At 47.5% G+C, this 12694-nt stretch overlaps 1 protein-coding gene across 15 annotated transcripts in view; it reads right to left on the bottom strand.

Moving 5' to 3' along the window:
* The window catches only part of SLC39A11 (solute carrier family 39 member 11), a 351831-nt gene that overhangs the window by 251255 nt on the left and 87882 nt on the right, over positions 1 to 12694 (bottom strand). For 14 of the 15 annotated variants that reach the window (XR_010384562.1, XR_010384564.1, XR_010384565.1 and 11 more), the window contains one exon: positions 4134 to 4292. The exons of the other annotated variant lie outside the window; for it this stretch is intronic. Coding sequence is in view for 10 of the 14 variants with exons in the window: in XM_064495589.1 (XP_064351659.1) it covers positions 4134 to 4292 (159 nt within the window). In the remaining 4 variants the exon portion in view is untranslated. The remainder of the gene's footprint in view (positions 1 to 4133; positions 4293 to 12694) is intronic. 15 annotated transcript variants of the gene reach the window in all.

Below are 12694 nucleotides of genomic sequence, written 5' to 3'. Positions count from 1 at the left end.
TGGGGAAAGTGTTTCTGTTTCAATATTTATTAGACACAACACAATTGGTTTTCTTAAAGAGAGGGGGAAAAAAAGAAAGAGAAAAGGGAAGAAATCTGCGAGGACCCTCACTAAACAGATGACGATGGCTGACTGGCGTGGGGAAGAGTGCGGAACAGAGGAGAGTCTTCCTCCATTCAGGCCGCTTCAATAAATTCCCATCAACTGGGTTTATAAATAACAGAAATGTATTGCTGGCAATTCTGGAGGCTGGGAAGTCCAAGGTCAAAGTGGCAGCAGATTCGGTGTCTGGGGAGGGCCCGCTGCCTGATTCGTAGATGGTATGTGTGCATCCTGACATGGCAGAAGAGTCAAGGGGGCTCTCTGAGGTCTCCCTGTCCTTCAAGTCTGAGGTCCTCTTTATAAGGGCACTGATGCCATTCATGAGGGCACCACTCTCAGGACCTGATCACCTTCAAAAGGCCCCACCTCCAAATACTACCACCTTGGAGATCAGGTTTAACATATGAATTTGGGGAGGACGCCGTCTATAGCAAGAAAGGACTTCCACCTAAAATTTTGTTCAATTTTTATAATGAGATTTTTGTGTTGTGTTGATGTAATACCAATATGACTAAAAAGAAAGATACGAGGCCATGGAGACACACCCCCACTTCCTTCCCTCCCCTCCCCTCCCCTCCCCTCCCCTCTACCCACCAGTAGAAAATCACTGCTTTAAAATCCCGCCCACACCATCTTTAACTCCACAGAGGAGCAAACTGCAAAGATCATAAAAATGTCAGTATCTCCAAACAGCCATTCAACATCCATTCTCTCTCCCCCTAGAGCCATCCAGAGGGGAGCGCTGGGTTCAGGCTGGTCCAAGACGCATTACCCACCATCATCCTCTTCCCAGGCCCCTTCCCAGGGCTGGCAGCCTGCACCTTCCTCGCCTACCCCACCTCCTTTCCCCTTTCATTAAGACATCATTCGGCAAAGCCTCTGTCAAGACTTTATCAGTTCATTTCCCATTAACAGTTACTGCATGAGCCTTCTCTACTCAACTCCCAGATAAATAAGTGAAAATAAATACCCTTTCAGAGAGCGATTTGATGCATATGAAGTTAATGAAGCCACAATGGGTTCAACCTGAGGGACGGTTATGAGTAAAACCCTTTTCATGAGCAATATGTGACTCCGGTTCCAAACGGCGGAGGAGAGAAGGGGTTGCAAATAAATCTGAAAGGCTGAATGAATGGAAATTTGGTTTAGAGAAGAGAGTAGGCTGTTAACCATTTCCTTCCCATGGTCCCAGAGTCTTGCCACCCTTCAGGTCCTGACTGTATACACATAAGCAGGGTGGGCGTCTTGGATGTTGACAGGCAGTGGGACCCTGTGCTTGAATGGTCACGGGCCAGCTCGTATCAGAATCCCTCAAACTACATCTCTGCACTTAGTGGGCTCATTTCTCCAGGTGAATTGAAGTAAGGCAGACTGACTCACTGCCTCTCACCCGTCAAACGCCACTCACGGTCCCAGAGGACAGGAAGGGGGCCACGGGGTTTTCAGCAGGCAGGACCCCCTTTCTCCCGGAGCCTGTCCTGCAGGATGAGCCCCTCCATCAACACTACAGCCAAAGCCTTTTGCTCTCACGACTTCATCCTGTTTCTGGGCCATCAGCTGAGCGTGGGGCTTTGGCATAAGGCAGCATAACCAGGACAAAAATCTCAGTCTGAATTTACCCACAGAACTCCTGGTTCCTCAACCCCAATCGCCGAGAGCATTCTGAAATCAAATTCCAGCCCCCCACCCCCACCCCAAGAAGACTTTATCCCCCGAGGCTGCTCAATCAATGCTGACAACCACATGGACTCAAGCTCAAAACCCATTAACTCAGTCTTCGAGAAGCATCTTCGATAGATCCAAGTGGCTGCCCTTTCTGGCTTCGGTAAGCAAATGAATCGTGAAACCAAGGGAAACCTCCAGCCCGTCTCAGAGTGACGGCGGACAGATTGCTTCCAAGCACCAGTCTTACGGCAACATTTGTATTCAGTGACTGCAGCAATTACAAATAATGCTTGTCTATTTCCAAGACCTTCCCAGACAAATTCTTCTTCTCACGTCAACAGCAAGAATTAATTTCTTTTAAAGTGTCCCAGAACAGGCGTCTACTGTCGGGCTGAGCTTTCTGCCAATTAGCGAGGTTCTGGGCATTCATGCTTTTTATGCCCTTTTCGGAGACCTTTCATTCTCTCCCTACATGCTCACCCAGCACTCCCTAACCACTCCTCATTTCCTTTGTAGTCTAGCCAAGACTTTCCCCTGGGATCCTCTCTATATTCAAAGCATATACTAGAACAAACAGGAAGCAAAAGGTTAAAAAAAAAAAAGGTACTGCTGCACAGAAGAAATTGTCCAAGGACTATTTACACTGCCCAGAGAAAGCCTCTGCATCCAGACAGCTGATCAAATACACCTGACCCGACCCGGCCCTCCAGCCCCAGTGCCCGTGAATGGTAACCCATCACGACTGCAGTGAGTCCTCTGCAAGGTACTGTCCCAGAAGCCCAGGTGGGCCCAGGTGGGAGGGGCAGAATGAGACCCAGCAGGGGCTCTGCAGAGCCACTGAGCCAGCCCCCAGTCGGCTGTGCAGGGGTTAAGGCCACTGGCTGCTCAATCTTCCAGCCAGGGCAAGGAGAATACACTCCGACAGCAAGTTTACACACAACCAGGGCAGACTGGAGAGCAGAACGCAGCAGCCCACGCTGAGGACCTAGCCGTTGCCAAGCAGATGTATTTGACAGAGAGGAAGCCAAGGGCCCGAGGGCAGAAACTGACACGGCCATTCAAGCTTCTGATGAACAAAAATGATGTATGGTCTTCCCTCTGAGACAATGCATGGCTCTCTATCCAATCATCACACCCAGCTGTTTGGTCCAGAGGCTCTTCATTCTGGGGTGTCAGTAATCAGTTTCTCATTAGCGCCTGGCCCAAGTTCCCAGGAATTCGTCCTTCTCTTTCTCCGACAGGGAAGAAAAAAAGACAGGTGGGCAGGGAAAAGAAGGTGAACCTACCTCCTGGGGCACGTGCCTGGCTGACTCCAGTGAACCTCACCTGATCCTCACTCATCAGACAGAGAAACTCGGTTCTCCCCTCCCCCCATGCGGGCCCTTCTGTGCCTCCTCCCTTCCTGCGAGGGCAGAGAATTCAAGCCCCAGCTCAGGTCTCTCAGGAGTCTTCTGCCCACCTCCCGGACTTGCTGGGACACGGCGACTGGTAAGGGGGCATACGCCTGCACCGGGTTCTTAGTGACATCGACCCCACCACCAACCTGGTTGTAGCCGATGGCGTCGGGTTATGATCTCATGGCCTGGCCTTGGCTCTCTCTGTCCAGCGATCACAGCCAGACATCAGGCTGTGGTTCAGATTATGCTTCTCAAGCAAGTACATGCTCATTCCCCAAACCCAGCCCACCAGCACTATTTACACACAAACAAACAAACAAATAAAACACTAAAACCTCTGGCTCCCCCCAATTCTGGTGCCTCTTTAGATTATTTCATTTTTACTTTGCAGCCCCTAAAGGGACTTACCCTCAAGTCACAAGAAGGAAAACTGGGGCTAAGGGACACACACCAGTTCACGGCAGAAACGAGCTCAACTCAGAACCCTCCTGCCCCGTCTCCCCACCTCGCCCTCCTATTAATAAGCCCTTAAGGATGTGATGCTTTGTCGGTGGTATGAGGCTGCAGTTGGGCGTGCCATCATCTCCCTGGTGACAGTATGAGCTCTTTAAGGGCCAGGACCACTCCGATGGTCACTCCCTTCCCCCAGTTTCCAGGTCCACGCCCACGTACAGTCACACTGCATGGCGTCAGCTCTGCTCTACAACGAAATCTGACATTTAAAATCTGAACTTACCAAAACGTAACAAAGGGGATGACTAGTCACACTCCCAAGAGCTTATCTTCTTATAGGAATTAAGTCACAATTCAACTCCTCCAGGTAAAAGCCCTAAATGGGCTGAAATGTCCATTTCGACATCACTGGCTACAGAGACACGACTGGGGAGGCCAGGTTTGAACAGAAGTGAATCCACTGCACAGAGCGGGACACATCCTGACGCAACAAGCCCTGAGCGGAGTGCTACTCACCAGGTGAGGCATCAGGAGGTCTGCCAAGTAGACAAAAGCAGCGCCGAGGGTGAAGCCGACAGCCACGGGGAAGAAGGCCAAGGCGCCAAAGCCGCCAGAGGACGTGGCCATCTCCACCGCTGGGGCCAGGAGGGACCAGTAGGAAGCCGCCAACATGACCTGCAAAACCATGATGAGCAGCAAACCATTAAACCATCCCCAGAAGGCCTTCCGGGGGGGGGGGGGAACTTCCCTTGCTCCCCTAAGGCCCAGACTGAACCCTACAATGTCACCCAGCTTAGACCTTTTATCCTCAGTGGTAGGTATGTCCCAAAGCAAAAACAAAATCCCACCAGGAGAACATTAGTGCTGTAAGAACTCAACGTGAGATAGGGTGGAGCTGCCCTTGAGAATTGGGAGTCTCGTTTGCTGTCATCTAGCCTCTAATTTAGTGGTTCTCAACCCGGGGCGATTTTGCCTTCCAGGAGACATCTGGCAATGTCTGGAGACATTTCCGGTTGTCACAAGAAGGGCAGGGGGAGAAGGGGAGGTTGCTTCTACCATCTAACGAGTAGAGGCCAGAGATGCTGGTAAACGCCTCACAACGTACATCACAGCCCCTGACGGCAAAGAACTACCTGTTGCCCCAAATGTCGATAGCACCGATGAGAAATTCTGTGCTAACGGAATACTTTCCAGGACCAGCTGCTCACTACTTCGTGAGCTCCACGGCACTGGACATGAGACGGCTCTAGTTATGATGTATGTCTTCCTTATGTTGAGCTGAAATCTGTCTCCCGTCCATTTTTACCCATTAGCTCCAGGTCCATTCACTGGAGCACCAAACTGAGTGTGTCCTTCCTCCGTGAGAGGTTATAGCCCCTGAAACATTTGAGGACAACCAGTCAGTCAGTGTCAGCTCAGTCTCGCCAATTTTCTCATCTCTAAAAAGGAAGAAGGGAACTAGTGTTTACTGATCACCTACCATTTCCAGGGACCAAGCTTCACATCTGATACCTCATTTTATCATCCCGGCAACCCTGGGAGGAAGATGTTGTTTTCTGTTGTGACTCATAGATCAAGAAATTGAACTTCAAAGTAATAAGATCAAGGTGGCAGATCCAGAGGACCGAGAGAACAGGGCCACCATCACCTCAATGTGGGGGAAAAACATGAGGGAAAAGAGAAAAACGAAGCTGGACTCAAATCTCGGTGAGGTCAATTTGATCAAAGGCTTTCCAGTGTTTAGTGAATTAAACACTCATCCCAGCTGTGTGCTCTTCAGCGGCAGTGACATCTGGGCTGGAGCACACCCACTACCCACTGTCTCCATGTGACAGTCATCACTGCCATGTAAAATGTTGAATGAGTTTCTAAAATTATTTAATGATGCCTTGCCTTTAAAAAAAAAAAATCTGCATCGTCCATCTCCAAAATCTCCTTCAGGGTGACAGAAACAGGTATTATTATAGTTGCAACAGTAAAGAACAAATCCGTGCAGAGAGTGATTTCTCTTCTGCCAAGCGTCAGCCAAGCACAGTCACTTGCTGGGGACTAGATTCTCCCAGCAAAAATCTTAGTACTGCCAGTAGGAAGTAGCATCTGCCTCAGAGACTCCGGAAAGAATGAAAGTGTCTAGGATTTCAAAATGTAGAGTAGATAAACAAGATTACACCGTATAGCACAGGGAAATATGTACAAGATCTATGGTAGCTCACAGAGAAAAAAAAATGTGACAATGAATATATTTATGTTCACATATAATTGAAAAATTGTGCTCTACACTGGAATTTGACACAACATTGCAAAATGATTATAACTCAATAAAAAATGTTAAAAAAAAAAAACAAACAGTGTCTCATCAGTTCAGCTCCACAGGACCATCAAAGGAAGCCTCTGGGCAGCCTTCTCTCTGGCACGGCTGACCCACCCCTTTCCCAGACTTTGTCTCACTTGCCTTCTAATTCAACAGTGCTCCATGGCTGCGATGCATGGTAAACTCCCGCCGAGGAGGACCTGCGCAGAGGCACACACGCATCCAGCAACCTCTCTCCTCGCATGTTTCAGGGGACCCTATCGAGTCCCACTGCCAACGACTCTAAAACTACACCATCCAGTCAGGCCACTCATCTCATCCTCCAGTCCCTCCCCATACCCCATCCTTGTCAGGGTCACCTGGCGTACTTCCCCAGCCTCGGCTCCCCATCTCCTTCTCAACGCAAAGTCCACCCTCTTCTGGCAAAGCTCTTTTCCATCCCTAGGCAACACCGGGTGCATCTTTTTTCTGCCCCTACATGTGAGAAATACGCTATTTTTAAAAAATAATCCCTCAACATAGGTAGCTTGCCTGAGACTGTCAACACTAGCCAAGCTCCTTTCAAGGTTCGGCATTTTTTAATCTGGATGTAGTGACATACTAACTAGCTGATACAGAAGCAGGAAGTAGTGTATCTGATTAACCTTCAGTTACCCCTAGGAAGCAGTGCCTGGAGGGGACAGCCTACCAAAGAGGAGGTGGTGACCACTGGGCGCTAGACTTCAGGGAATGAGCTCCAAAGAAACCAGTCGTCGCCGACCAGTCCCTTTAGGACCCCAGATGATAAATACCAAAAGTCCTCCCGCAGTTGCAACCCTGTTTACAAAGGCAAGCTGGGCCAGCAGCACCAGCCCGAAAGGTATCAGATGTAGCCACGAGGAGCTGACCAGCGGGGCCTCCCTCATCCTGCCTTTGTCTATGAAAGGAACGCATAACCCAGGTTTCAGCACACATGACAGGGGCCTCATTGTACCCCCAAAGTCCTTTTTTTTTTTTTTTTGCCTCTTTATTCCCAAAAACAAAACTGAGGAGCCGCGGGAAAGCTCGCCTTGGAGACCATCCTCCAGCTAGATGTCGCTAAGACCAAAGCAGTCCAATTTTGTGCAAAATAACCAAAGAAGCTCAAGGGAGTGAGCGTGTCAATGACAACAATAACTCCTGCAGAAAGAGCTAAGGAGGGAATCAACACACACGGGCTGAATGTCGTAATTCCGGTCATCGCCGGCTTGGTCTGTCTCCCGCAGGGCTTGGAAATCTGAATGTCAGGACAAAGACAGCCTCAGGCAGGCTGATCTTGGGAAGCTGGGTGCACTCCTCGCTTCTTCCCCAAGCCCAGGGCTGAATCCTGCCTGGGCTCTCTCCTTCTCACATGCTCCCCGCGGCATCTCAGCCACCGGCACGACTTCCACCTCCATCCCTATGCTCAAGGGCCAATGAGTGAATGAATGGCTTGAGCTAATTATAATATCGACCTTGATCTTGTTCATAAATGCCAAAAGAGGGGAACAGCCCTAGATGGTCATTAACGAATGAACGGAGAGACAAACTATTCCATCCGATGGCAAATTCTTCAGCCATGAAGAAATGAAGGACCGACACACAGTGCAACACGGATGAACCTTGGAAACCTGCTAAGGGAAAGATGCTAGGCACAAAAGGTCACATACTATATGCTTCTCTTTATAGGAAATGTCAGTAGAGGTGAATCCAAAGACAGAAAACAGATCAGTGACAGACAGGGGATGCTGGGAGCAGGGTATGGGGAGCAACTCCTAATGGACACAGGGTCTCCTTTGCGGGTAATGAAAATATTTGGAACTAGACACAGGAGATGGTTGCACAACACTGTGAATGGACTAAATGCCATTGAATTGCATACTGTAAAATGGTTGTTATGTGAATTTTAACTTAATGTTTTTATAAGTTGAGCTTGGCCTAACCAACCATTAGAACCCTGTCTTGTACTTCTGCCCCCCAACCCCCAGCTATGTGCTGAGCCCTCCAGCCCCCCGGCCTTGGCGCAAGCTCGTCCATCTGTGCACCTGCCAGACCATCAAGGCCCATCTCTCATACCCTTTCTTCCAAGTATCCCAAACTCTTAGCCTGAGGCCATGTATATCAATGGACCAGGAAAGGCAGGATTTAGAATCAAGTTTGAATTTGACTCCTGGTTCTGCCAAGTACTAGTGAGGTAGCCAGAGGCAAACAACCTAAACTCTCTGCAGCTCAGCTTTGAAAAAACTAAAAGTGGGGGCATGGATACTAGGTAACAAGATTGTTTTAAGAATTATACAGGACAATGCATATACCCTACCAACCCAATTGCTGGCAGGAAATAACGTGTCGAATCCTGCTGTGTTGGATTCTTCCTTCACCCTCCTCATCTCACCCCCTACCCCTCCTCTAGGAGGTCCCTTTCCCATCACACAGGATTCCTTATTTGTGTCCACATCCCCCCGGGACCAGGCTCAGGGCTGTGCTAAGAGCACCTCTGTAAACTGGCACCAACCATCTGAGCAGTCCTAGGCTGAGCAGCTGCTCGGTGTTTGTGGCCCGAATGAGTTCTCTGTTATCCTTGCTAATGAAAAGGAGCAATGGGGGTGGAGAAATCAGCAGAAGGCATGATCAGAAGTGATTCAACACTCATTTTTCAGTCTGTTACCTACATTATAAAGTGATTTTTTTTTTAAACTTCCAAATCAAGTACCCTATAGGCTACTACTCAAATGCCTTCGTTCTATTGACAAACACTGGATGAGTAATTGTTTAAAATAAGGGAGTTTTTCTCCGGTGTGCAAAAAAGTTGACAGAATTTTTCAGAGCTTCATGGATCACCCACTGAAGAGTCTACTGAAAGAATCACCCTCTTTCAGAGTTGGGATGTCAGGAGGCTGCCTGGTCCCAAGGCTTCATTGAACAGATGGTAAAACTGAGACCCAAAGGGATTCAGTGGCTTTCCCAGAGCCCCAGAGCAAGCTAACGCCAACCAAGGCTTGACAGTACCACCCCCAGATCAAGTTAGGACCCCCCGGCAGCCCTACACAGACCCCCAGAGTCTTCTAAGAAATTCTAAGAGCTGCAGAGTAAAGGTTTCAGTTGCTGCCTCCCTTACCAAGGAGTCAAAGCATCCTCGAAGCACAGCCTGAGATGAAGCAGCTTTGGCAGTAACCGAATGGAATCCATCCTGTGGGTGTTCTCCACTATTGCGATATGAGCTAGTCCACTATTGCGATATGAGCTAGTCCGACAGAAGCCAGCGCTAAGGAAGTGTTTGGTGACTGATAAACAGGTGGTAACAATGTTGTCACACAACTTCCTCTGCGAGACACAGCACACCTTACAAACCTAAACCCACGACTGCACCTTCGATGGAGGGAAACAAGCAATTATGTAACTCAGACTATAATTCCCTCTCTAGCAGCATGATTAAAGCTGAGGTTTCAAAACAAAGCCAAGGTGTATAATTTCAGTTCAGGGCTCTGACTCAAAGGCACACCTTCTTCTCTGGTTGTCTACACCTTAAAAGAACACTCTGAATGCAACATGTATCCTGGATTGGATCCTGGGAACAGAAGAAGGGCGTCAGTGGGAAGATCGGTGCAATCCAACATCTGAGGATTAGGGAATAGTAATGCACCAATGCTAATTTCCTAGCTTGGACAAACGTACCCTAGTCTTGTAAGATGCTCCCATTAGGGGAAGCTGGATGAAGGGTATAGGGAAAATCCCTGTACTATTTTTGCACCTTTTCTGAAAATTTAAAATACTTCCAAAAACAAAGAGTTTATAAAAAATTAATATTTGTTACTGAGGTCTAAGAGAAGATTGAGGAGGATCTTCCCAGCTGAGAAGCATAAGCCATGCAGACAAAGACTTGAAGCCAAGAAAGCCCACAGTTCACTTCGTGAGATCAGCAAAGCGACTGACCTGGGGCCACACACTTCATGGGGACCAGAGGGGGCTGCGTGCTTTCCATGCTTCACCTCCTTGAAACCTACAGCCTCCTCTCTGTGCTTTGCAGAAGTTAGGTCACCCACGGGCACCCAGCTGGAAGTGACAGAACTGGGATTTGAAACCCAGGCCACGCCCTTAATTCCAAAGCTAAATTCTGTGGCTTAGATGTTTCAAATTCTTTAAAAACAATAATACTCACAATATCTCCTACTCAGTACATCTAATCAGAGGACAATCTCCCTCTAAGCGTAATTTTCAATGTTGCCTGTGTCTACAGCAGCAATAGCTACTGTGCTAAAGTATACATCCTAGTCCATGTTTGAATGTCACAACGTGTAAGTTGTAGAACTTCCAGTTAAATGTGGCCGATCCAACACAAGCTGCTGGCTCCCAAATTCCCACTAGGCTGTGAGTAAAGGGTTGAGAAGGATCTCAACCACAAAGACAAAAGGACAGAGCAAGGAGACAGCAGCCAAGGAGCTTTGGAAGCTAAAAGAGAGAAGCAGGTGATGACTGACAGACACCCCAAGAAGGCTGACACCTGAGCCCTGTGGAAGCAAGGGGTTCACCTCCATAGAACCCCAGAACAGCTCAGGGATCAAGGGCTCTGTAGCCACCGGAAAAGGAACTGCACACGGGCCAATCAAGAGGACTGGTCTCCACCAGTGGCCATCATTAAAAGGCCCACAAACGAAAAACGCTGGAAAGGGAGTGGAGAAAAGGGAGCCTCCTACACTGCTGGTGGGAATGCAATTTGGTGTAGCCGTTATGGAAAACAGTATGGAGATTTCTTAAAAAACTAAAAATAGATTTACCAAATGATCTAGCAATCCACTCCTGGCATATATTCAAAGAAAACTCCAGTTCAAAAAGATACATGCACCCCAATGTTCACAGCAGCACTATGTACGATAGCCAAGACATGGAAGCAAACTAAATGTCCACTGACAGATGACTGGATAAAGAAGTTGTCACACTCACACACACACACACACACACACACACACACACTGAATACTACTCAGCCATAAAAAGAATAAAATAACACCATTTGCAGCAACATGGATGGACCTAGAGATTATCATACTAAGTGAAGTAAGTCAGACAGAGAGACAAATATCATATGGCATCACTTATCTGTGGAATCTAAAAAATGATACAAATGAACTTATTTACAAAAAAAAAAAAAGACTTACAGACACAGAAAACAAACTTACGGTTAACAAAGGGGAAAGGCTGGGGAGAGGGGGAGGGATAAATTAGGAGTTTGGGATTAGCAGATACAAACTACTATACATGAAAGAGATAAACAACAAGGACCTGCTGTATAGCACAGGGAACTACATTCAATAGCTTGTAATAACCTATAATGAAAAAATATATATATGTATAACTGAATCACTACGCTGTACACCAGAAACTAACACAACATTGTAAACCAACTATACTTCAATTTAAAAAAAAAAAGGAACAAAAAAGACTGGGTAAGAAGCCACGAGACCCCACTGTACCACGTGCAGCCACACAACCATGCCACCTGACTCTCAGGGACCCCCCGCCAGCTGGGGAGTGGGCAGCACACTATGTGCTGAATGGGAGCACCCAGCATGCTCCCAGCCCAGCCCAGCTTCTTCCCCAGCCCATCCATCCCGACTCCCTGGCTGTGCCTCTCCGAGAGCACTTCTTCCCTAGATTCCTTGCACAGGTGTCCCCGTGTCAGGCTCTGCTTCTGGGGAAGCCGGCTGGAGATGTCACCTCCCTGATGCTCCTCAGGAAGATACTCAAGGATGTGTTTACTCCACAGTATGAGGAAGAAAAACAAGAAAGTCGACGACAGGGGAAAGAAATGAAGGGCACTCCCCAGGTCAGTGGTTAAAAAAGGGACATGGGAGCAACAGTTCCAACAGGCTCAGAAAACCAGACCCCAGATGGGAAGAGGGGCTGGAGGGACCTGGGAAAGAGCAGATTGTAGAGCCTATGAGTTTGGATGTGTGCAGGGAAGATGTTACCCTTCTGTGTGGGAGACTGGTGGCCGACTGATAATAGGAACCCAAAAAACTAGGCAAAGGGAAAAAAGGAGACCATTACTAACTCTGGAAAAGAGAAAAATTGCACAAGAAAGGAAATAAATGAACACCATTAACAGTCTTAACAATGTATGCTATTTTTTATTTACTAACTAAGTTACTTATCTGTGTGGCAAAATGGACATGACATAAAATTTGCCATTTTAGAGTCTAGACAATTCAGGGGCACCAAGCACATTCACAATGTTGTGTAACCATCATCCCGATTTCCCAAGCTTTTTCACCACCCCACACAGAACCTCTGTAACCGTTAAGCAATAACTCTCCATCCTCCCCTCCCCACCAGCCACTGGCAACCTCTAACCTACTCTCTGACTCTATGAATTTGCCTATTGTAGATACTTCATATACGTGGAATCATACAATATTTGTCCCCTTGTGTCTGAATCGTTTCACTTAGCATAATGCTTTCAAGGTTCACCCATGTTGTAGCCTGTGTCAGAATTCCATTCTTTTTCATGGCTGAATAATACTCCATGATTAAACTGTGACCACTGAACTATTGAACTAAAATAATATAATAAAAATAATAAATAATAAAAAATAAATAAAAATAATAAAAAAAGGTATCTGTAGGGTAGTATGCAGGCGGAGATAAGAGAACCAAATCCTCATCTTCCACACCCAGAAGTCATTTAAAGATGTTTAAAGCCAAAAAAGTCAAGAAATGTCAAAGTAAGTATGCAGCTGAGAAACGTGGGAGGCAAAAAGTTGAAGAAATAGCT

Source organism: Camelus dromedarius, chromosome 16, assembly GCF_036321535.1.
Source record: "Camelus dromedarius isolate mCamDro1 chromosome 16, mCamDro1.pat, whole genome shotgun sequence".
NCBI lineage: Eukaryota > Metazoa > Chordata > Mammalia > Artiodactyla > Camelidae > Camelus > Camelus dromedarius.
The sequence above is the reverse complement of the archived record's forward strand: the minus strand, read 5'-3'. Positions and strand labels throughout refer to the sequence as shown.